General features: G+C 38.2%; 1 protein-coding gene across 4 annotated transcripts in view; it reads left to right on the top strand.

The window, feature by feature from the left end:
* Positions 1–26,884, top strand: part of CADPS2 (calcium dependent secretion activator 2) — a 484,769-nt gene that overhangs the window by 415,832 nt on the left and 42,053 nt on the right. For 2 of the 4 annotated variants that reach the window (XM_082846688.1, XM_082846686.1), the window contains 4 exons: positions 3,602–3,757; positions 5,130–5,277; positions 6,003–6,017; positions 12,890–12,964. In XM_082846688.1, coding sequence (XP_082702814.1) covers positions 3,602–3,757; positions 5,130–5,277; positions 6,003–6,017; positions 12,890–12,964 — 394 coding nt within the window. The remainder of the gene's footprint in view (positions 1–3,601; positions 3,758–5,129; positions 5,278–6,002; positions 6,018–12,889; positions 12,965–26,884) is intronic. The other 2 variants (XM_082846689.1, XM_082846687.1) reach the window with 1 other exon arrangement.

Below are 26,884 nucleotides of genomic sequence, written 5' to 3'. Positions count from 1 at the left end.
TTTTTGTGAGAATTTTTTAAAAAACTGAAAAGTGCCTGGCACAGCATAGGGTCTCGATAGATGATAACGACTCCTATTCTACATTATGATTGTTATTACTATAATTATTATTACATTATCGTCAATCATCATTATTACTCATAACTGTATGGTTGTCAAAAGTATGAGCCTCACAGCAATCAAATGGACTCAATAACAGCCCATGCTTTGCACAAGGTCTCTCATGAAGTCAGCAGAAAGAATAATAATTATAAGAAGAAAATTAGCTACCATTTATAGAGAATTTGTTATATAAAGTGCCAAATTCTTTATCTCGGTTAAGCTTTGTAACAACCCTGCGAGGTAAATGTCACTTTCCCTATTTTACAGTTAAGGAAACTAAGTCACAAAGAAGTCAAAAGGCAAAACTTACGAGTGTCTCACAGTAAGCAAATGACAAAGACAAGATTTGGACCCAGGTTTGCTTGACTCCAAAGCTCTCACTCCGGTTATTAATATATTTTGCTTCCAGAGAATATACTGATTAAAAAGTTGTCCAACATCCAAAACCTATCCCATCACCACATGTCAAATCTATTCCCAGTCTAATCTGCATATAATCAAAAAAAAGAGAGAGAAACAAAGACCAAGGAAGAGAATGATAACTTGCAAAATAGTTTGGCAGTTTTTCTCCAAATTAAACATCAACACTATACTCATAATAATTATTAAGATATTAGAAAAAAAAAAAGATATTAGGTTACATGTGAATCTTTTTCTTACAAGCAAATGCTTTGGGCTTTACAAGTGGTGTCTGTGTGTCCTCAGTTATCTAGGAAGTGTAGTGAACCTTTCTAAGTTTATGATATTTTTTTGTACTTCTTTACATGGTTTTCTAATTTAACTCTTCTTCCTCATTTCCCATCTGTTTAACATCCTTGATTTTAATGAAGAACACTATTTTGGGCACTGCCTTGTGAAATTTAGTGGGGTTTTTTTGTAATTACTCTATTAGCTTTGAGATATATGTGAGCCCTAAATCTCATTATTGGGAGCCCCTTTTTAAAAATAACCTGTCTCAGGACAGGAATGTCCTGTCTTTATAACAAATTGTGACTTTGTAAATAAAGTGCTTCTACTTTCATCATTCTGGGCAAATAAAAAATTATGTTTTACAAGTTAGTTACCATTATCTTTACCTGCCAAGGTTTTCAACACTAGGCTTTGTGTCAAGGTGGCCAGAATTACTGATAATGTTCTGATGTCATTGCAAAGTTTTTTTTAACTTTTCTTATAAAGCATTAAATAACAAGAAAAAAATCCCATTTCACATATATAAGGAGTTAAAAATACAACTACTGATAAAGTAAAGAGAAATAATACCAAACTAGCCATGAGTCTGAAGATGCATCTCTACATACTCATGTATAAATCACCTTAAGAGGTGCTCCTCCAAATCTCTCGTTGTATATAAAATCTTCATTCTGGGTGTTTTCGCTCTAGAAGTGAATGCCAGTCAGGTAAGTTTACTGCTGGCATTTTGAGAAAATTATCTCAGACTCCATTTTTCACGTTTGAATTCTTTAATCTGTTACTAATACTTTTAGGGATAGGTCACTGATTAGAAATAATTTTAAAATGAAAAAGCTCTGAATAAATTGTGGGTTATACATGCCAGCTTGAGAGAAAACCTATTTACATTTTTTCATCTATTTGATTATAACAAACTCTTGTTATCTTAATTACATTCCCAGTTAAGCACATGTATCATTCAGAATCTCACCATAACATCAAAGAACAGAAACAACATATATCCATCTTCTCTATAAAGATTTAATTGTCACATACGATGAGAAAGTCCATTTTTAATAGAATCCTACCTTTACTATTTGGGGGTTTGTTTTGATGGTGGCTTTTGTTGCTGTTGTTTTGTTGTGCTGTTACTTATATGTCTCCAAATTAGAATATTATAAGAAGTAGATTTGCTTCTTTGACAATTATATTCAATAGCTCTTAAAACATAGTTCCTCTATCTACTAAATTGTACACTACAGATGTACAGGAGGATTTTGCTTCAGGACTTTTTTCTCTTATTTTTTATTATATAAATGGCAAAATGGAAAATTGACTATAGTGTTTTCTCAAACATTTTTTGCAGCAATGTCAGCATGGTTGTCTGGTTCTTTTGTTTAATGATACATTTGGGGCACTGAATATTAAGGTTTGGAGATATTAAGTGAGGGAAGTGCTATGGGTAGTGTTCACTGCTTTGCTGTGATCGTTCCCTTGAGAATTTAACTCTGAGGACATCTTGGCTAGACGAGGAGATCATGAGGAATTACTGGCAAAATGGGAGGAGGAAAGCACAGTAGATTGGTGATGGAGCGAAGATGCTGGGCGCTGCAGGGCAGAAATAAGCTTTTAATTAGCCAGAGCAGGAGGTGATTGTTTTTACGCTTGGCTAATTAAGATATATTTAGCTAAACAATGTGGTTATTTAAAAGACTTTTTAATAAAATTTTTCTACCATGCCCTTGTGATAAGTTAGTTTATTTTATTTTAATATTTTTCTTTTACAAACCTAAAATATAAATTTTAGGTTAGTGTATGTTAAAATTTTGGAAAGCTAAGCAGAAATGAATCATACAGCAGTTTTTGTTTTTTTCTTTTTCTTTTGTTCTCTTTTACAATTAAGTTTCAGTATACATAGGAATATTTTATTTTCAAATCATCTATTTTCCTATTAGGCTGTATACTTGCTTAATGAAAAGTAATAATATTATCCTTTACTCAAATATGATATACTCTGACACAAATTACCTTCTCGCAGGGTGTGAAAATATGGTCCCTAGAGTAACTTTACCATAGTAGTGAATGCATAGCAGACCTTGGCTCCATGGTTACGTAGATGGAAGGACCTGAAATATATGATGGTGCTCCAACTTGAGAGCACCTTGAATATCTTTTCTCTGTTAGACCATACCTGGTACTAAGTTAGGTTTGATTATGAACGAGAAAAGGCACAAAGCATTCCAAAGTAAAAGTAAGATTTGCTTCCCTACCCAGCCTGTTACTTCATTCCCAGTACCTGTTTCACCTTTACCTGTAACTGAGAAATTTAAGGCCCTGAAGGCTACATACCTACAGATAAACAGAAGCCATCATCATGGCTGTCATCATGATGACAGAGGCACGTATGCATGAGTTAAATAAAGCTGCTAGTTGCTGTTATATGAATTTTCTGGCATAAAACATACTTTTCTGAATATCTAGGAGGAAATGTGTATTTTATCTTTATCCTAGAGATTGGTAAAGAACGATTTAAGATGTTTGTTCCTATGTATATAATTTGAATTCCTTAGTAAAGAATCATTATTCATTTTACCCCTTTTTAATGAAACCCTACTACTATATTTCCATTTTGTTCTCCTTGCCTTATTCATTAAGAAGAAGTGAAAGGGGAAAATTAGAAGGTTGAACAAAGAAAAGTATTGATCACTAGGGGGTTTACGTAGTATTTTTTCACTGATGGCAAGTGACACAGAAAAGAAGAAACAATGTATTGGTGACGCAGCTAACAGTGGAAGTTCACGATGTTCTTCATTTTTCCCTTTTCTTCTAGCAATGGCTCAGCAACATCAGAAGACCTTTTTTGGAAACTTGATGCACTGCAAATGTTTATATTTGATCTTCACTGGCCAGAACAAGAATTTGCCCATCACTTAGAGCAAAGACTTAAACTAATGGCCAGTGATATGATAGAGGCCTGTGTCAAAAGGTAGACATGTATTTTCAAGTTGCTGCTTACTCTGCCAACCCCCAAAATACCACTTTTCACCAAGTCTCTTCTATATAATTGTCACAAGGAAGGTTTCAACATGTACCACTTTTCCGAAATTTCAAGGACATGAGGTCCTTTGACCTGAATTCTGGGGACCCATGTAATTGATAAAATTGGCCTGCTACTTGTTCTCGGGTCTCCTAACCGTTACCCTCATCAATAGCACCCGTACCGTATTAATCCTTTCTGTTGTGCTTATTATCCTCTGGGAATACTGTGCTTTAAATTCCCAAAGCAATACTTCCTGAGACATATGGAGGAGATCTGTTAAGTACTTTATACATTACTTACTGTGTCTGTGTGCTGTGAAATGACATGGCAAACTCCATGGGTGATCATTGCCATCAATTGTTCTGTTTTTCTGGCATTCTCTATCCACATCGGATGAATTCCGAGTATCTATTTACATTCTTTCAGAACTTAACCAGAAATAAGTTATGAGGCTTTGGATTCTTCCACATGTGCTTTCCTTTTCTTTAATACTTTTTACAAAATCAGTATTGCATCCTAATTAGCATTGTTTTCCCCATCGCCCTTGTTCACAGTATGTGCAAGAACAATGAGGGCAGCATACGGGAATAACAAATTCTGGTTGGAGCAATTAATAATCCTGAATTCTTTAAAGCAAGAAAAATCTTGTCTTTAGAATAATGTTTAATGGCTTTGTAAAGCAAGGCCATGAATTAGATTATTTAATGTTTAAAAAAATTCATGTTCGTCATCTGTGATTCTGATGTATCAAATCTATGGATATTCTTTGGATACTTTAGCAAAACCATTTCCAAACTACCTGTTATGCAGTTTCTTTAAAAAACCTAAATGCAACTTCAGGTATTTGAAAGAGAAACTAAATGGCATAAAAGAATTACACATTCTCCATTGCACACTGATTATGGTGTTTTAGTGTTTTCTAGACTTGTCCTTTTTTTGATGTGGTGAACACTCACACAGAGGATTTGTTCTGCTTTAACATAGAGAAGCAGGTGATTTTTCTACTTGGATATTCATTCAGACAGTTAAGCGCAACTATGAAGTTTTTCCATGAAAAGTACACACTAGATGTAACAAATAGCTTCATTTGGGTAGAAATATTGTCTGAGCAACTGCAAAAGCTATGTTTAATATAAAATACCACAGTCTGATTTTCATACGAGACACCTGAAAAGAAGAGCATCCTAGCTCCCAGGCAATGCCACACCCCATATTTGCATGTTTTAAATTAGCATCTTGTAGTTTTGATTTCACTTTTACAAAACAGGTGGGACATATGTCAGAAGTTCTTACTCTGAATTCATGTTTTAATGAATAGAACAAGAACTGCATTCGAACTCAAGCTGCAAAAGGCAAGCAAAACAACTGACTTGCGCATCCCAGCCTCTGTGTGTACAATGTTTAATGTATTAGTTGATGCCAAAAAGCAAAGCACCAAACTCTGTGCCCTGGATGGAGGACAGGAGGTAAGTGGAGACTGAATGTCCCATGTGGAAATGCACCACTGGGTGCCCTGGTGGAGGAGGATGCTGTTTCTAGAAGTCTCTCACTTGACTAGATTAAAAAGACCACATTCCGCCTACAAGTGTTAGATCTTTACTATAATAATGGAATGCCCCTTTATCCTTTGCTCTTGTCAATTTCTTCTTTTTAATATAAAGACTGCCCAAAATTTTACAAGTGGCCATTGAATTTCAGATATACCTTTTAACGGCTTAGGTGTTGTGTATTTACATAAACCTTGCTTTTCACAAGCAAATGAGAAAGCTAGAAAGCTACTTACTTTGTTTATACAAATATAGAGTATCCAGAGTTTGCATACAAAAAACAGGCCACAGAAAATAGCGCATGAAATATTTTATTTACACAAAAGTTTCCATTTCTTTTCAAGATCAAGTAGAAATGTACTTAAAGATCGGGCTTTGCTTTTCTTCAATAAATACCCCGTTGTTTCAATTTGATTTCTATTTTGTTTGATTCTATACTCAGAAATACGGTTTATTTTACCCCATGATTTATTTTTGTTGAGAGTGGTGATTGGGTGAAATGGATCTCTTTTTCTTAGATTATTTGTTTAAGTTGATGTTTTATTGCATCTTTTCCCATGGTAATTACCTTTTCATCATTTCTTTATTTTTCCCTTATGTTCTTCTTCATCATCTTTTCATTTCCCCCCCATGGCATGATCCAGTTTGGTAGTCAGTGGGTAAGTTTCTTTTTTAAAAAAAAAAGCACATTTTCATTTGAATTATTATTTTCGTATGTGTACATTTTTTATTTTCGTCTTTTCAAATTAAAATAATATAATTAATTCCATTTTCAGGGTTTTGGTTTCTGCGTATAACACTACATAGCAATACCCAATGACTCATTAAAACACGTGTCGATACTTATACCTTAAATAGTGTCAAGGGGAATGTTTCTTCCCTGTTAAGCTGCAGAATCAGCAAACTACTTTAAAATTTTTAAAGATAAGATTATTTAAAACCAAATGAATTCACCCTCCTTTAAATTCTAAATAAATTCAGAAGCAGAGTGATTGTTAACATTTTCAAGATGCATATACCTGTATTATGTACTTTCATTAATACTAGAAGAATTTAGAGTTTGGGGCTTTGGATGACATATAGCATATATGAGGGTGACCTCTAAATTTGAGGACCAGGAGGCAACTCTTAAGGTCACTTCATACAGAAGAACCCAGATGTGGATTTCAGTGAGGGACATGCCCACCATGATAACAGCCTTTCCTCCCACTCATGGTGTGGGATGTAACCATCATCAGAGGCAGGGAAGAGGCAGGCCTGTGTCAGGAGCCTTCTTCCTCCCTGACACAAGGTTTTCTTGAGGTACTACCCAGAACCTCAGGAGGAACACAGTTTGAAAACCTTTTAGAAATAAACAAATGAGACCTAATGAAACTTAAAAGCTTTTGCACAGCAAAGGAAACCATAAACACGATGAAAAGACAACCCTCAGGATGGGAGAAAATATTTGCAAATTAAGCAACTGACAAAGGATTACTCTCCAAAATATACAAACAGCTCATGCAGCTCAATATCAAAAAAACAAACAACCCAATCAAAATATGGGTAGAAGACCTAAATAGACATTTCTCCAAAGAAGACATACAGATGGACAAGAAGCACATGAAAGGATGCTCAACATCACTAATCATTAGAAAAATGCAAATCAAAACCACAATGAGGTATCACCTCACACCACTCAGAATGGCCATCATCAAAAAATCTAGAAACAAGAAATGCTGGAGAGGGTGTGGAGAAAAGGGAACCCTCTTGCACTGTTGGTGGGAATGTAAATTCATACAACCACTATGGAGAACAGTAGGGGAGAGGTTCCTTAAAAAAACTACAAATAGAACTACCATATGACCCAGCAATCCCACTACTGGGCATATACCCAGGGAAAACCATAATCCAAAAAGAGTCATGTACCACAGTGTTCATTGCAGCACTGTTTACAATAGCCAGGACATGGAAGCAACCTAAATGTCCATCAACAGAGGAATGGATAAAGAAGATGTGGTACATATATACAATGGAATATTACTCAGCCATAAAAAGGAACAAAATTGGGTCATTTGTAGAGACATGGATGGACCTAGAGACAGTCATACAGAGTGAAGTAAGTCAGAAAGAGAAAAATATCATATATTCACACATATATGTGGAATCTGAAAAAATGGGTATAGATGATCTTATTTACAAAGCAGAAATAGAGACACAGACATGGGGAACAAACGTATGGACACCAAGGGGGAAGCAAGGGGTGGTGGTGGTGGTGGGATGAATTGGGAGATTGGGACTGACTGTATGATACATACACTATTGATACTATGTATGAAATAGATAACTAATGACCTAGAAATAGATAACTATGTATGAAATAGATAACTAATGACCTAAATGAGAAGGAAATCCAAAAAAGAGGGGATATATTTATACATATAGCTGATTCACTTTGCTGTACAGTATAAACTGACACAGTATTGTAAAGCAGCTATACTCCAATAAAAAAAAAAAATCCTTCTCCAGAAGGATTCACGCATTATGGATTTCTCACTGATTTTTAATGCACCCAAAGTTCATTGTTCTGTAGTGTTCAGGTATTCAGTGAACACAAGTTGCTGAACCACTTTGTTTCTTGTTCAAACCAGTCATCTTTAAAAAAAAAAAAAAAAAGAACTATATCTTAATCATGTTCTTATCAAAAAATTACATCTAATGAGACAATAAAATCTAAAATTTTCAAAATAAAGAAAACCTTTTATACCTGCAGGATTGACTAAATATTTTTTAATAGGTCAAATGCTTTTGTGCTCTACGGATATGTTAAATCTTACAAGTCTTACAGTTGACACCTGGGAATCAAATTCAGAACCAACTCTTCACTGGGCTAACAATTCTCATCCAAGCAGAAAGGCTTAAGTAACTGCTAAGAGGATGAGAAGGCCCACTTTTTGTGAATTTCATACTTTTTAGCCCAGAGATAAACATTAGCTATTTGGCCATAACTTATGTGTGTGTACACATCTTTCATTCTTTGAGCAGTTCAGGGGGAAAAGATGTGTTTCTAATACCACAGCATACAACCATACAGACACATTAAGTAGCTGGTATGTGTTATAGAGTGTTCAGTAATTATTCTCTGATCTCTTATGATGTGATTTATTATCTCTAATTACCTGAATGCGTAGGCAGCTGGCTTGGCTCTCAATGGCTCATAACCACCTTCTCTTGGTTTTCTATAGCCAGATGTAAGCCTTTGATTGTCTGCTTGGGAATATTGCCTTAAGTCTCTTTATACACACATCCATTTCTCATCAGGTTGATAGAATGATCTTGCCTCTTCCATTAATACTGAATTTATCCATTTGTTCTTATTTTTACATACACTGCAGTACCTGATACTGATAGGCACGTAATAAATATTTGTTGAATGAGCAGACTGATTTTTTTTGCTTTAAAAATATTACCCCCATTAAAAAAAAAAAATCCTCCTCTGTAAGAAACAACTCACTGTAGGACTCTGAAAGCAAAACAGGCACAAATGACAAAACATTGTTGCATTGTCAAATGATTCTTTACATTAATAGGTGGATGGTTTTGAAGAGTAATCTGCTATTGTTCATTATGTTTGCACCTGTACCTTCTCACCAGAGACAATTAGTTTCCCACAACTTTCACACAATTAATATAGTTCAAAATGTGCAGGTGTAAAACTCATTAGCAACCCTGAAAAGTGGTAAACAAGAATTTCAATGCAAAAGAAGTATTTTATACTTTGCTTTTAATCTCCAGGAAATATATGCACGTAATTGCACAGGCTTTTCCTCCCTGTACGTGTTTGAGACAAGTTTTGGAATTATGGCAAAGTGGTGAATACATTACATAACAGAGGTGAACCAACGGACCCCAGTGTATAGCAAGCAGCAAATAAAGTTGTTGAAAAAACTAGATTATTACACAATTTGGAACCTTATAAAAATATATACTACATTGGTAAACCTAGCAGATTTTTTTTTTTTTTTCCTAAATTTAAGGGAATTACCTCTCCACAGTCTCTAGTAAATTTGTTATATCGTCATTGCTGGGATAAAACCTTCCCAGCTCCTTACCCACAGTGAAGCCTCTTCTGGGCTCCTAAATGATGATTCTGTTTCCTTACGTGGCACACAATGATGCAAGCACTCTGGGCCACAGCCCAGAACAGCATTTAATGGAGTGATTAGTGAGTGAATGATCTGCTCTTGTGACAGCTGTGTGCAATGAGTCAGCAATCTCAGGCCAGGCCCTCAGGGACAGATGTGGGGATCAGAAAACCACCAGTGTTTAGAAATCCTCCTTATCCATTCCTGCAGAAAAGCAGATGACTGCGTGGGCCTTAGGCAGTCATATGCTCTCAGAACCACTGTACCTCATGGTCCGTCCATTGAAGATGGAAACACATTAATGGAGCTACTCGGGAGCCCCTACTTACGTGGGATTTGTTCTCAGTTGCAGTAAAATACTTACATTACCAGAACAATCCAATCCAACAGAAGGACCAAAATCTTTTAAGAATGCTGGATTGCAGTGGCCTTTGATTAGTCTTCGTTTCTTGCGTGTTTCCTCATGAGAACAGTCCGGTGAAATGAGAATATTTACCCACATGTAGGGGGGCAAGGATTTCAGACCTGTGCCTGATCTGAATTCCCTGGGCTCCATGAAGTAAAAATTCCTCAACGGTCATCTAAGTTCGGAGTCATCTACTGGAGAAGCAAGGCACCAGCGGTTTACTTTTGAGGGCAGATGTGGGGAGAATTAGTCTAAGAATGGTCTGGAAATTACCAAAACCCTGGTCTGTAGAATCATTGATCCAGCTTGAAATATCCTGATAGGAATTTTATTTATAGGCTTTTATGGTTGCCGAGAAAAAGTTTGCAAGTTTTTAACAAAAATTTGGTCTGCTAATCTAAATGAAAAACCTATCAGTTTTAGCTTAGGAAATGTAAATGTCTCCAGATAAATTCTCTTCTTACCTGTTTTGTGGTTTTTGTATGTGTCTGTATTTGTCTTTGGAAGCTATCTGGATCTCCTGATGAATAACTTTTTCTAGCTAATTATCTATTATCTGTATGTGGCATTTCTGAACTATTCTCTTTGCAGAATATGTATGTAAACTATGAATTCTCAGGCCACCTCCCCATTTCCACCCACAGTTCTCCTAGACCACCTCTACCAACTGTGCAGCTAGAGCAGACTCTGGAAGTTCCCAACAGCTTTCAGATTTAGAATTAGTGTAAGAGCTAATCAGAGAAATTTACAGTAGCAAAATCCCATATTAAAAAAATCTAGCAACCCTTATACTATTTGGGTTTGCCCCCTGGGTAACACATTTAAGATGTATAGTATATTTTCTTTCTTCCTTTTTGACTTTCTCTCTCTCTCTCTCTCTCCTTCCCTCCATCTCTGCTTTTGGCTAGATTAGATATGAAAGAAAACAGCAGTCAAAAGATGTGTATAGTAGGAGAATTTGATGGCTCCTAGAGTCTTTGGCTTTCCCTGCCTTTCGATAAAAAGGATATAAATGGCCTCTTCAGCGGCTCATCTCTTGACTTTAAGAATTGACAAAATCGGTCCAATGCAAAAGTTTAACATGTATAAGCTCTACTATTTTATATCCAATAGCCTTCTGATGGCATTTCATTATTTTTGAGTTAAAAATAAAGTTTATGGCAAAGGGAGATGAACATGGAGGATAAGGCATATTTAAGAAGATGGAACTGTTTGCCGGTTCGGGCGCCTCAACCCCTGAATGTTCTGTAGCACTTTCCATGTGAGAGGGATGAGAGAAGCTTGAAGCCCATCTCCTGTATCCCTTTCTTATTCTACCCCAAAGAGGAGGGAGCCTCAGGCTGCTATTTTAGCTCTTCCTGCTACACAGACACGAATGTGGAGAGAGAAGGATTTGAAAAGAGTGTGTGCATGGAGGGAGAGCTGCTGTGCTCATTTGCATAAGCTCCTCCACTGCCGAGGCATTGGAACAGTTTCAGCTGGTGGGGGCCAGGGGGAGTGATGTTTTTGTACCTGTATCTGTGGGGGGCTTCCTGGACATCTCAACTACCAGCCAGGTTTTTCAGGTTCTTCCTCTTCTGCCTTGCTTTTCTTTGTTCTCTTCCCTTTCCCTTCTCTTCAAGCTGTTCTGAAAGCAAAAGTGTCAGTACTACAGCAGTAGAAATCCCCCATCTAGGTTTCCGTTCTGTTTGTCCTTCGGGGAGCACAAATTTGAGGATCAGTAAGGCTTTACGTGAGATGGACGCTTAGTATTTTGTTTCACTGGGTGGAATACATGCCTAGAAATTTCCTTGTTCATATATGTGTGCTTAATTTTAGACCACTTGTCAACACACACATGCATACACACACACAAGCAGGAAAAGAAAATAATTCACATGCTCCAAAATTATGCTTCCTTTCTTCATTATTTGTGCAGGTAAATGATGGCTTGTAACTGTCAGAGCCTGTGGGGAGACCTCATTCCTGTGTATTCCAACGCAGACCTAAGTTGATGTTTTGTTCTGTGTAGAAACTTTGAGACATGTTTTCAGAAGAAAAAATAGCTTTCAAAAACTTACATCTTTGGAAACCATTCACCCAGCAGCTGTTAAGTTGGTCTAATGTTTATACTGACCTGAGTACTTTTACTCTATGCATTACGTTAGCTGTTGCAAGAAGCCTTGAACCATCAAGATAGGGTTAGTCTTTACAAGTCACATTCTCTGTGAAGTGTGCCTTCACACACTGTCAAGCCCGAAGCTCCTGCTAGCTTAAGAAGGGGACTCTCTAGTATTCTCTAAAGAAAGCAAAAAAAGAGTCTTTCAGGTTTATTTTAAATACATCTTTTTTGCATTTACTTAAAGGCGTCTTTTTCAGAGGAAGCAGTAATAAAACTATGGGGAGTGAGTGCGGTTTCATTATACCTTTTATGGCCTATTAATTTGTTACCATCTATCACCTTTGTTGATGAAATTTTAATTTTGCCCTTGCTTGAGCATATTGTAAGAATTGTATAAACTGCGGCTCCCTGTGCTGACAAAAAGGTCCTTTCAGTGTGAACAACTGGGAGCTCATTTTATTTCTAGAGCACATTTAAAATAACTTATGAATGAGAGTTGTCAGACATGAAATGCTGTATTAATTAAATCTTTTTCCAGTCTTTTTGCTTCTCCAGCTAAACCAACCCTTTAGAAAAATACACAGCCACCTTAATTATAGAGGAGAAGACAAAAAGTATCCTTCACATTCCTTCTCCTGAATAAGAATAAGAACTCAATTCATCTATATAATAACCCCATTAGCTGCTTCACTCAACAGAGCACATGGGAAAATTTTCAAACCCCACAATGTAAAAACTGTTGATTGGGTGGATCGTTTTCAAGGTTTTGTTCTTCTAATGTGCAAAATGGCCATTTTGTATAAATCGGATATGCCATAACTAGTAGCTTTAAAACATTTGACTTACGACAAAAGTTTTGTGTCCACATCAACTAATGCATCATTGTCTTTTAATATCTAGCAGCAGTACCATTCGAAAATAGATGATTTGATTGACAACACTGTAAAAGAAATCATTTCACTTCTAGTTTCAAAGGTAAGGTATTTTTTATTTACCTTTTAAAATCACATTAAATAATTTTCAACTGAGAATGTTTAGAAATATCTGTCTTAGGTTTCTAAATACCTAATGGAGAAATAGTAGCTTTAAAGACAGATGCAAGAAAAGTTCAAATTTTAAGGAAAGTTATGAGCAAACTATGAACACTTTGTCAGTAACTTTTGGTTTTTCATTTATAATTAATTTTGGCTTTTTTGCAATTGTTGTCTTTCTAAAAATAACTCTATCTTCCAGTAATACCTTATTCTTTCTCATTCATGTTCTCTTATTGTTTGTCTCCACGGATAAGTTGAGTCATCATCAGTTCTTGAATTTAGCCTATTTTTTTGTGTTGACAGCACTGGGACTCTAGGTCTGGAAATTTGAGGCTTCAGATATCTTTGACAAAAGCTATGGCCTTTAGCTGTATAAGGAGAGATGAAGTATAAGTCAGTGTTCCACTGAATGATTAGGTGATTTAAAATCCCACTAAGGTGGAACAGACTGCCATAGATGACATTTGAGATCAGGGTCTGATAGGAAAAGAGATGAACAACCGGAGAGCACGGGGAGCTGAAAGAGGGTAAGGAGAGAGGATGGATTTCTCCCAAAGAGTCACTTTCATAAGAGCGGGTGCTGAATCAAAGAGCCCTAGACCAGGCTTCATAAGACAATTGGAAGAATGTGCAAAAAGCAAAGGAAAAGCTACCCTCAGTTCAATAAACAGACAAAGGACACATTGTTTAGAAGAGAAAAAAATAGAGATGCCCAACAAGCATGAAAGCTGTTAAGCCTCAATAGTTTAAGGAATACCAATAAAACTAAAATTTATATAATATTTTTATAGCAAATTAGCATAGATGTTTAAGCTATCACCCAGTTTTAGAAAAGGTGAAGTGGGACACTCACATTTTCTATTTATGGGAGTATAAATGGCTACAGCCTTTCTAGAAGATAGTTTGGAACTATGTCAAGTACCTTAATACCCCTTCACCTAAAATTCTTTCTGCGTTTCTTTTTTCTTACTACTCAGAGAGATGCACAAAATTTATATACATGGATAGATGTCACCTTATTTCTAATGAAAAATACAGGAATCAACTTTAACATGAGGGCAACGGTAAAGTAAATTATGGGACATCTATGTTAATAAAGTTTGCTTTCAAAGACTATAATGTTAAAGGAAAATTTCATAATATCGTGGTAAGTGGGAAAAAAGCTGACTATTTAGAAATGTAAACTATGATCTGAATTGTCATCACATAGAGAAAAGACAGATAAACACCACAGTACCAACAGAGCTTTTATCTAGGTGGTGGGATTATAGTTGATTCAGGGGTGGTGGGGTTCAAATTGTTTTGTGCTTCCTAATTCTCTGGTAACAGGTCTTGAGGTAGAAAAAAAGTCACAAAGAAAGGGGATTTTAGAACTGCGCCACCTCCCCAGTTTGTTCTTGCCCCCCAGCTTCTACCCCAGCACTGAACACCTACACTTACAACACAAATTCACCAGCAGGGGGAAAGGGGAAGTGTTAACAGGAAAACCATCTGGGAGGTAGAGGAAGAGGTGGATCACTGGAGAATGAAGCTCCTACAGGAAGAACCATGAGATTCCCGCCCTCCCAGGAGCCCAGCCCAGCAGCTTACAGCCCATAGAACAGACATAGTTAACCCTGCACCTTTATTGTTGGCGAGCCATCCAGGGAAATTTTATCCGGGTAGAGCCTTCCCATCAGCACAGTTCTCCTGTGGAAGTTGTCTTCTGTGAGAAGGGTACATAAAGAGAGCCACTGAATTGCAAGCATGCAGTTGATAAAGGGTTAAATAGGCAACAAGGCAAAAAGGCTACAATGAGTTTTGGTTTGGGGCAAAGGGGAGGAAGGGTTGCAGAAAAGGCAGGACGGTCTATACATCAGTTCTGCATTTGTTTCTGGCAAAGTAAAAAACTTAAATTTTTCTATATCAAATGCATCTGGTTAATTGAAAAAATAGTATATTTGAGTCAAGCTGGGAAATGGTGTCCTAGAGATCAGCACTATGAAATAGAACTTTCTGTGATGATAGAAATGTTTATCCTTCACCATCCAGTATGGTAACTAGTAGCCACATGTGGTTGTGGAACACTTGAGACGTGGCTAGTGCAACTGAGGAATTGAAATTTTGATTTTACTTAATTGTAATTAATTTTAACTTATATAGCCTAATGTAACTAGCTATTATATTTAGAAATCAGGTCTAGATTATAGTTTTTCTCTCTGGATCCATTCTCCTGCAGTCAAATGGCACTTTTTAATAACCTTTAGTTGAAAAGAATAAAATAAATTAATTTGATAGTTTTGACAACTGTCTTAAGCTTCCATCAAAGATGACAATAAATGGTGCATTTTATTTCATTAAACAAAGATGAATAAGATTCTGTAATACAATCCTTAAATGTTAGCATGCCAAAACATTGCCTGAGAGCTTTTTAAAATACAGATGCCTTAGCCCTGCTTTCCAGAAGTTTTGGAAGAAGGGCAGGAATGTGCATGTTTAACCAGTCACCATGGTGATTTTGATGTAGGAGTCCCTGAGCCAGACTTTGAGAACCACTGCTCTGATGACCCTCCACTCAGATGGACATGCAAACTACCTTAAAACTTCAGTATATTTAAAAACAAGACAACCGCTTAGATAGTATGTTCCCATTTGTCTTCACCAAAGAAGAAATGATTTTTTTAAAGGAAGTATTTATGGAGTACCTACTGTGAAGCAGCTACTATACATATGTTATTTAATTCAAACTACATAGCACCTATGGAATGGGTGGACTTACCCTATTTCACAGAGAGGAATGTAATCTTCAAAGTAGTACAGTAAACTGATCAGAGTCACACACCTAATAAGTGCAAGAGCTGGGATTCAAACCTTTGAGTTTCAGATTCCTAATCCAGTGCACTTGCTGATTCCAGATCTCCAGGAAATCAGTAAAAAGCAAAAGACTAAAAATTAAAATATGTAACTTCTACATTAACTGTCTTTATTCTGGAAGATTCTAAGAGCTGTGTCCTAGACATTTTTATAGCATATTGATTAATTCAATATAGAGTAGATGCATAAAATAGTGAATTCCTTGTATTGTATCCCAAATGTTTCTGCCCATATTTCAATTCTTCTGTGCGTATTGAGAAATATGTTTGCTACATTCTTTTCATGTCTTTTCTTAAGTTCAACTTCTGCATCCTCCTTTTATCCACATGTCTTCACAAATATTTTGAGAATGATCCAGGGCTCTTAATCACATGTAACACTCAACAGGATGTGTCCCACCTGCACACACATTTCCCATGCCTAGAAAAGATCTTGGCTTTCCATCTCTATGTTCTCTCTCCACCTAGCAGCTAAATGGTGGGATTCTTGGGTTTCCATCTTTAGTCTTCTTTTGAATTCATTCTGTATATATATCTGTGACTTTCACACTTCTGGTTTAAGTACATGCTGATGATTTCTGTACCTGAGAGGTAGTATGGAATCATGGTTAAAAGCCCAACTACAGGGCTTCCCTGGTGGCGCAGTGGTTGAGAGTCCGCCTGCCGATGCAGGGGACATGGGTTTGTGCCCTGGTCCAGGAAGATCCCACATGCTGCGGAGCGGCTGGGCCCGTGAGCCATGGCCGCTGAGCCTGCGCGTCTGGAGCCTGTGCTCCACGATGGGAGAGGCCACAACAGTGAGAGGCCCGCGGACTGCAAAAAAAAAAAAAAAAGCCCAACTACAGGCCTGAGGAGTTTAATGTCTTCATCATTAGAGCAATGAGAAGTCACTGAATGGTTGGAGAGGCAGGGAGTAGGGGTGTAGAGTTAATCATATTTGCATTGTAAGACAATTCATTTGATTGCCCACAGCAAACAGATTGAGAGGGAGTAGTAAGGAGGCTATAACATTGGTCTCTATTGGACTAGTCCAAAGACATTTAAGATATACAATGGGCAGGGTGCCATAAACTGAATGTTTGTGTCCCCCCAAAATTCATATGTTGAAACCTAATCCCTAATGTGATGGTATTTGGTGGTGGGACCTTTGGGAGGTGATAAAGTCATGGGGTTAGAGCCATCATAAATGGGATTAGTGGCCTTATAAAAAACACCCCACAGGAGTTGAGTGTCCTGTGAGGAGCTTCAGTGCACATCCCAAGCTGAGGTGTCAGCCCAGCCATTTCACGAGGAGCTCTGGTCTGAAGGCCGGGGGCAAGGCCTCTGCATGGGGCCCATTATGAGCAAGTGAAACAGACTAAGCACAAAGGGAGAAAAGGTGGATGGGCTAGGCCTGAAGTGAGATTGCCAGATTTATGTCCTTTCCAGAAGAAATGTGGATCCTCAAGCAACAGGAGCTATGTGGCTGACAGGGTCTTGGTGCCCCAGCCAGGTGTCAGGCCTGAGCCTCTGAGGTGGGGGAGCCGAGTTCAGGACATTGGACCACCCGAGACCTCCCGGCCCCAGGTAATATCAATCAGCAAGAGCGCTCCCAGAGATCTCCGTCTCAACAGTAAGACCCAGCTCCACTCAACGACCAGCAAGCTCCAGTGCTGGACACCCCATGCCAAACAACTAGCAAGACAGGAACACAGTCCCACCCATTAACAGAGAGGCTGCCTAAAATCATAATAAGTTCACAGATACCCCAAAACACACCACCAGACATGGTACTGCCCACCAGAAAGACAAGATCCAATTTCATCCACCAGAACACAGGCATCAGTCCCCTCCACCACAAAGCCTACACAACCCACTGAACCAACCTTACCCACTGGGGACAGACACCAAAAACAACGGGAATTACGAACCTGCAGCCTGTGAGAAGGAGACCCCAAACACAGTAAGTTCAGCAAAATGAGAAGACAGAAAAACACACAGCAGATGAAGGAGCAAGATTAAAACCACCAGACCTAACAAATTTAGAGGAAATAGGCAGTCTACCTGAAAAAGAATTCAGAGTAATGATAGTAAAGAAGATCCCAAATCTTGGAAATAGAATGGAGAAAACACAAGAAACATTTAACAAGGACCTAGAAGAACTAAAGAGCAAGCAAACGATGAACAACACAAAAAATGAAATTAAAAATTCTCTACAAGGAATCAGCAGAATAACCGAGACAGAAGAACGGATAGGTGACCTGGAAAATAAAATAGTGGAAATGACTACTGCAGAGCAGAATAAAGAAAAAAGAATGAGAAGAATTGAGGACAGTCTCAAAGACCTCTGGGACAACATTAAACGCACCAACATTCGAATTATAGGGGTCCCAGAAGAAAAAGAGAAAAAGAAAAGGGCTGAGAAAATATTGGAAGAGGTTATAGTTGAAAACTTCCCTAATATGGGAAAGGAAATAGGCAGTCAACTCCAGGAAGCACAGCAAGTCCCATACAGGATAAATCCAAGGAGAAACACGCCAAGACACATACTAACAAAACTATCAAAATTTAAATACAAAGAAAAAATATTAAAAGCAGCAAGGGAAAACCAACAAATAACATACAAGGGAATCCCCATAAGGTTAACAGCTGATTTCTCAGCAGAAACTCTGCAAGCCAGAAGGGAGTGGCAGGACATATTTAAAGTGATGAAAGGGAAAAACCTACAATCAAGATTACCCTACCCAGCAAGGATCTCATTCAGGTTCGACAGAGAAATTAAAACCTTTGCAGATAAGCAAACACTAAGAGAATTCAGCACCACCAAACCAGGTTTACAACAAATGCTAAAGGAACTTCTCTAGGCAGGAAACACAAGAGAAGGAAAAGACCTACAAAAACAAACCCAAAACAATTAAGAAAATGGTAATAGGAACATACATATCAATAATTACCTTAAATACAAATGGATTAAATGCTCCAACCAAAAGACATAGACTGGATGAATGGATACAAAAACAAGACCCATATATATGCTGTCTACAAGAGACCCACTTCAGACCTAGAGACACATACAGACTGAAAGTAAGGGGATGGAAAAAGATATTCCATGCAAATGGAAATCAAAAGAAAGCTGGAGTAGCAATTCTCATATCAGACAAAATAGATTTTAAAGTAAAGACTATTACAAGAGACAAAGAAGGACACCACATAATAATCAAGGGATCAATCCAAGAAGAAGATATAACAATTGTAAATATTTGTGCACCCAACATAGGAGCACCTCAGTATATTAGGCAAATGATAACAGCCGTAAAAGGGGAAATTGACAGTGACACAATCATAGTAGGGGACTTTAACACCCCACTTTCACCAATGGACAGATCATCCAAAATGAAAATAAATAAGGAAACACAAGCTTTAAATGACACATTAAACCAGATGGACTTAATTGATATTTATAGGGCATTCCATCCAAAAACAACAGAATACACTTGTGTCTCAAGTGCTCATGGACCATTCTCCAGGATAGATCATATCTTGGGTCACAAATCAAACCTTGGTAAATTTAAGAAAATTGAAATCATATCAAGTATCTTTTCCGACCACAATGTTATGAGACTAGATATCAATTACAGAAAAAAAAAAAACTGTAAAAAATACAAATACATGGAGGCTAAACAATATGCTACTAAATAAACAAGAGATCAATGAAGAAATCAAAGAGGAAATCAGAAAATACCTAGAAACAAATGACAATGAAAACACGATGACCCAGAACCTATGGGATGCAGCAAAAGCAGTTCGAAGAGGGAAGTTTATAGCAAAACAATCCTACCTCAAGAAACAAGAAAAATGTCAAATAAACAACCTCACCTTGCACCTAAAGCAATTAGAGAAAGAAGAACAGAAAATACCAAAGTTAGCAGAAGCAAAGAAATCATAAAGATCAGATCAGAAATAAATGAAAAAGAAATGAAGGAAACAATAGCAAAGATCAATAAAAGTAAAAGCTGGTTCTTTGAGAAGATAAGCAAAATTGATAAACCATTAGCCAGACTCATCAAGAAAAAAAGGGAGAAGACACAAACCAACAGAATTAGAAATGAAGAAGGAGAAGTATCAACTGACACTGCAGAAATACAAAGGATCATGAGAGATTATAACAAGCAACTATATGCCAATAAAATGGACAACCTGGAAGAAATGGACAAATTCTTAGAAAAACACAACCTTCCGAAACTGAACCAGGAAGAAATAGAAAACATAAACAGACCGGTAACAGGTACTGAAATTGAAACAGCGATTAAAAATCTTCCAACAAACAAAAGCCCAGGACCAGATGGCTTCACAGGCGAATTCTATAAAACATTTAGAGAAGAGCTAACACCATCCTTCTCAAACTCTTCCAAAATATAGCAGAGGGAGCAACACTCCCAAACTCATTCTACAAGGCCACCATCACCCTGATACCAAAACTAGACAAAGGTGTCACAAGAAAAGAAAACTACAGGCCAATATCACTGATGAACTTAGATGCAAAAATCCTCTACAAAATACTAGCCAACAGAATCCAACAGCATTTTAAAAGGACCATACACCATGATCAAGTGAGGTTTATCCCAGGAATGCAAGGATTCTTCAATATACGCAAATCAATCACTGTAATACACCCTATTAACAAACTGAAGGATAAAAACCATATGATCATCTCAACAGATGCAGAGAAAGCTTTCAACAAAATTCAACACCAATTTATGATAAAAACTATCAAGAAAGTAGGCATAGAGGGAACTTACCTCAACATAATAAAGGCCATATATGATAAACCCACAGCAAACATCATTCTCAATGGTGAAAAACTGAAACCATCTCCACTAAGATCAGGAACAAGACAAGGTTGCCCACTCTCGCTGCTGTTATTCAACATAGTGTTGGAAGTTTTAGCCACAGCAATCAGAGAAGAAAAAGAAATAAGAGGAATCCAAATCGGAAAAGAAGAAGTAAAACTGTCACTGTTTGCAGATGACATGATACTATACATAGAGAATCCTAAAGATGCTACCAGAAAACTACTAGAGCTAATCAATGAATTTGGTAAAGTAGCAGGATACAAAATTAATGCACAGAAATCTCTTGCATTCCTATACACTAATGATGAAAAATCTGAAAGAGGAATTAAGGAAACACTCCCATTTACCACTGCAACACAAAGAACAAAATACCTAGGAATAAACCTACCTAAGGAGACAAAAGACCTATATGCAGAAAACTATAAGACACTGATGAAAGAAATTTAAAATGATACAGACAGATGGAGAGATTTACCATGTTCTTGGATTGGAAGAATCAACATTGTGAAAATGACTCTACTATCCAAAAGAATCTACAGAGTCAGTGCAATCCCTATCAAACTACCAATGGCATTTTTCACAGAACTAGAACAAAAATGTCACAATTTATATGGAAACACAAAAGACCCCGAATAGCCAAAGCAATCTTGAGAAAGAAAAATGGAGCTGGAGGAATCAGGCTCCCTGACTTCAGACTATACTACAAAGCTACAGTAATCAAGACCGTATTGTACTGGCACAAAAACAGAAATATAGATCAATGGAACAGGACAGAAAGCTCAGAGATAAACCCACGTACATATGGCCACCTTATCTTTGATAAAGGAGGCAAGAATATACAATGGAGAAAAGGCAGCCCCTTCAATAAATGGTGCTGGGAAAACTGGACAGCTACATGTAAAAGAATGAAATTAGAACACACCCTAACACCATATCCAAAAATAAGCTCAAAATGGATTAAAGACCTAAACATAGGCCAGAGCGTATAAAACTCTTAGAGGAAAACATAGGCAGAACACTCTATGACATAAATCACAGCAAGATCCTTTTTGACCCACCTCCTAGAGAAATGGAAATAAAAACAAAAATAAACAAATGGGACCTAATGAAACTTAAAAGCTTTTGCACAATAAAGGAAACCCTAAAGAAGATGAAAAGACAACCCTCAGAGTGGGAGAAAATATTTGCAAATGAAGCAACTGACAAAGGATTAATCTCCAAAACATACAAACAGCTCATGCAGCTCAACATCAAAAAAACAAACAACCCAATCCAAAAATGGGCAGAAGACCTAAATAGACATTTCTCCAAAGAAGTTATACAGATTGCCAACAAACTCATGAAAGGATGCTCAACATCACTAATCATTAGAGAAATGCAAATCAAAACTACAATGAGGTATCACCTCACACCAGTCAGAATGGCCATCATCAAAAAATCTACAAACAATAAATGCTGGAGAGAGTGTGGAGAAAAGGGAACCCTCTTGCACTGTTGGTGGGAATGTAAATTGATACAGCCACTATGGAGAACAGTATGGAGGTTCCTTAAAAAACTAAAAATAGAACTACCAGACCACTCAGCAATCCCACTATTGGGCATATAACCTGAGAAAACCATAATTCAAAAAGAGTCATGTACCAAAATGTTCACTGCAGCACTATTTACAATAGCTAGGACATGGAAGAAACCTAAGTGTCCACTGACAGATGAATAGATAAAGGAGATGTGGCACATACATACAATGGAAAATTACTCAGCCATAAAAAGAAATGAAATTGAGTTATTTGTAGTGAGGTGATGGACCTAGAGTCTGTCATACAGAGTGAAGTAAGTCAGAAAGAAAAAAGCAAATACCATATGCTAACACATATATATGGAATCTAAAAAAAAATAAAAAAGGTTCTGAAGAGCCTAGGGGCAGGACCAGAATAAAGATGCAGACGTAGAGAATGGACTTGAGGACACTGGGAGGGGGAAGGGTAAGCTGGGACAAAGTGAGAAAGTGACATGGACATATATACACTACCAAACGTAAAATAGATAGCTAGTGGGAAGCAGCCACGTAGCACAGGGAGATCAGCTCGGTGCTTTGTGACCACCTAGAGGGGTGGGATAGGGAGGGTGGGAGGGAGACGCAAGAGGGAAGGGATATGAGGATATATGTATACGTATAGCTGATTCATTTTGTTATAAATAACACCCACAGAGCTCCCTAGTCCCTTCTGCCATGTGAAAACACAGCCAGAAGGTATCATCTATGAACCAGCAATTGGGTCCTCACCAGACATGAAATCTGCCAGCGCCTTGACTATGGCCTTCTCAGCCTCCAGAGTATGAGAAGTTACTGTGGTTTATAAGCCACCCAGTCTATGGCATTCTGTTATAGCAGCCTGAGAAGACTAAGACAAGGGGTTAGTAATGGGGAGAGAAGGGAAAACGTTGACAATTACCTCTAGGTCTATAGCCTGCAGCAGGAGATGGATGTTGTGCCATTCGGTGATGCAGGGTGCCCTGGAAGAGGGACAGATTTGGAGGGAACAACCCATGTCAGAATTGGACGTGGGGGAATCGAGCTGCCTCTGAGATACCTGAAGGAGGAGATAGCAAGGGGACATTCAGATATTTAGGTATTTGGGGCTGGAGTTCACAGGAAGGATATGGGATGAAAATACCAATGGGATTATAAGATTTCAGCCATTGAACATGATTCTATCAGTGGCTGCTGTTCTCAGGTATATATGTTATAAGTGGAACTCCTGTGGAAGACATGGAGAAATGAAATGGAAGAAATAAAAACCATTTTAAAGAAGGCAAAAACAAAAACAAAAAAGAAGCTTCTATCCAGAAAAGGATATAGATAATTTTTACCAAGAAAAAAAAAATGAAGGCAGGAACATTAACTCTTGCCAAGGAAAGGATACAAGAAATGCTATATTTATTGCTGCCTTATATTAGAATTAATTCAGTCAGATAAACTGTGGGAGGCTCAGGAGAACTGGACTCCATTCCTGTTTCTTCATGTTACCAGCTGGGTCTCCTTGCATGACTCAGTTTCCGCATTAAAAAAAAAGCAGGCATACTGGATGAGAAGAAAACCTACAGCCTTTTCTCAGTCTAAAGCAAAAATTCTGGGAACTTCCATGGAGGTCCAGTGGTTAAGACTTCGCCTTCCAGTGCAGGGTGTGTGGGTTCGATCCCTGGTCAGGGAACTAAGATCCCACATGCCTTGTGGCCAAAAACCCAAAATATGAAACAGAAGCAATATTGTAACAAATTCAATAAAGACTTTAAAAATGGTCCACATCAAAAAATAAATAAATAAAGCAAAGATCTTTCTATATGTTTGTGTATGGAGGCTTCCAGGGACCTGCATCTTTTCTCTGCAGGCTCTGAAGTCCCATAGCACACACGATGCTAGAGTTGGAAGAGAACCCTGAGATTGTCTAACAGAGACTTTTCAAACACTTCTGTAATGTTTATAAGACATATTTCTATATACTTTTATGATGTTTATGAGATATATTTAATGTCTTCAGATATATCTTAGGTGGCACCCCAGATACAACACTGGTGGAAGCAAAGCTATTCTGATTGAGGAGGGGAAGCAGGCCAGAGCTTACCTGTGTAGCCCCATCGCCCAAGGCAGGCCTGATCCACCCAGAGTCCAGTCTCCTTGTTCACAGATGAGGAAACAAAGGCCCACGGTTTTACAGTGGCTGGCGGAGAAGCCAGGACTTGACCCTGTAGCCCTAAGCCTGTCATCTTTGCACAACAGCACACAGAACTCAGCAAGATCAGAGAGGAAAAGAATGGGAGCTTCACTGCAGTCTTCTCATGTCCCCTTTATATGTCCAGGCTCTGTGGATATTTCCTTCGATATTTGTTACATGCAGGCATACACACTGTGGGACCAGCGTGGGCAGGCAATCATGTGGGACAGCTGTGAGTCAGGTAGGTGAGAGTGGAATTCATTGTGTGTAACATCAGGATGCTAAAGAAAAACTGGGAAGGCTGTGGGAAAGAACTGTTTGGAGGAAATGGTCAACAGAGCAAAGAGTGAGAACGTGATTACTCTCACGATGCACTCCAGTAACGGGCTCAGTAAATTCTGGGTATGAATTAAAAGACCATAGCAGTGTATTCAACTTCCTGAATTCTCAACTATTGCAAAAAGGGATTTAAGAAAGAGTATATACTTTTTCACTAAGTACATATATAGATATATAGGTATGTAGGTGTAAATACCTGTACATACCACTTTTTTTTTTTTTTTTTTTTTTTTGCGGTACGCAGGCCTCTCACCGTTGTGGCCTCTCCCGTTGCGGAGCACAGGCTCCGGACGCGCAGGCTCAGCGGCCATGGCTCACGGGCCCAGCCGCTCCGGGGCATGTGGGATCCTCCCGGACCGGGGCACAAACCCACGTCCCCTGCATCGGCAGGCGGACTCTCAACCACTGCGCCACCAGGGAAGCCCCACCTATTCTTTTTAATAACTTAGAATATTTTCCCCTGAATTTCTCTTAAGAGGGACAGAGGACAAATCTGACCTGACTGTCTAGATGTTGCAATTAAAGTGTCTCCTCCACCACCACCAATTCAGTCTGATTAAGTTAACTTGGTTAAACTTACTTGTTTGGATCAAGACAATGTATTCAGAAGACAACTGTTGAAACCCAAGAATGTGCTTAAAAGGAATAACATGCACTGTTAGGAGTAATTAGAAGAAAAGAAATACAAACTAACATAGTTCAGTCTATTTGGGAGACAAGGGAGAAAGGAACAATGAGAGGAATGTGGAGACTTCACCAACATCCGGGCTAGGCGTGCTGTTTTGGAAGTTGTCTGAGATACTGTGCAGAACAAGGCATGTCGTATAAATATGTGCTGTCAGATCCTGTCCATCCTCAATACCGATCTGGATCATCTGGAAGGACCTTTTCGGAGTCATTTGGAACAAAGGTTCAAAGAGGACGTGGATACACAGTGGGAGAAGCGAGGATTATTTTCCATTGTATCATAACGTTAACATTCCAGTTCAGGGAAGGAAACCTGCTTTCTTCCAATCCATGACATTCTGGTTCCAGGTGGATTTTTAGCAGTACTAGTCAGTCCTGATTGTACCAAACAAAAATAAAACATCTGATAGATATCTCCAGCCCTATGTATCCTCCCCCCTCCAAAATACACCTAGTTTTTCATGATTAGTCTTGTTTATGGGTGCATCTTTTTTCTGTGGAAGATTTAATAACTTGCAGTGTAAATGATGCAAATATTCCTTGTTTACTTCCTGAAATTTCACAGTTGAAAAAAGTAAGAACTGCGTGTTTTGAACCCACCAATCTACAGCTGAATCGTTCCTATCACTTCTCAGAATTTGTCGTTCTACTTTCCATACATGTAGGAAAATGAATCCTATACCCTGTTAAAATCCAGCAGGAAATTTAAACCGACATGCCTCGTGGCATACTTCATGTTTCATTCTACCAGTCCTTTCAACATACCTTCATCTTTAATTTCCCTGAGCGTGTACATAATGAGGCAAAGTTGGTAATGACCCAGACAGACTTTGGGCGCTAAATATTATTCAAACAAACCCAGTAAATGACATCCGCAATAAAAAGCAGGGAAACAGAGATTACAGGGTTTCCTTCCAACCTGACACCCTCAGGAGAACAGGGAGCACAAGGCAAACCTGTAAGTATTTATATCCTCCCTGAGCTGTACAGAGAAAGTTCACAGGAAGCAGTTACAGACACAGCAACTAAACCCAGCATTTAGCTGGATTTCTTTGGAATCTTGCTGCCTTCTACAATTAAAAGCCAGATGGAAACTACATCATTATTGGTCAATCTTGTTAATAGATTTTGGGTTTTAAGGTAGCTCTTCCACCACATGTGCCTTGACAGAAATCTTACAAAGAAAACCTTCCTCTTGGAACTGTATGGCTCATGTGGTTGGTCCCAGAGGTGCAGTCACTGTTCACTGCCATGTAAGCACTTAGAGTCCCTGCTGTATTGGGCCTCCCCAGGGACCATTTGGGGTAGGGAGGATCCCAGGGAGAGGCTCTACACTATTGTTAAAATGGAAGCCAAGGGGCTTCCCTGGTGGCGCAGTGGTTGAGAGTCCGCCTGCCGATGCAGGGAACACGGGTTCGTGCCCCGGTCCGGGAAGATC

Source organism: Leucopleurus acutus, assembly GCF_964270905.1.
Source record: "Leucopleurus acutus genome assembly, chromosome: 9".
NCBI classification, from domain to species: domain Eukaryota; kingdom Metazoa; phylum Chordata; class Mammalia; order Artiodactyla; family Delphinidae; genus Leucopleurus; species Leucopleurus acutus.
This window is presented reverse-complemented; position numbering and strand designations above follow the sequence as displayed.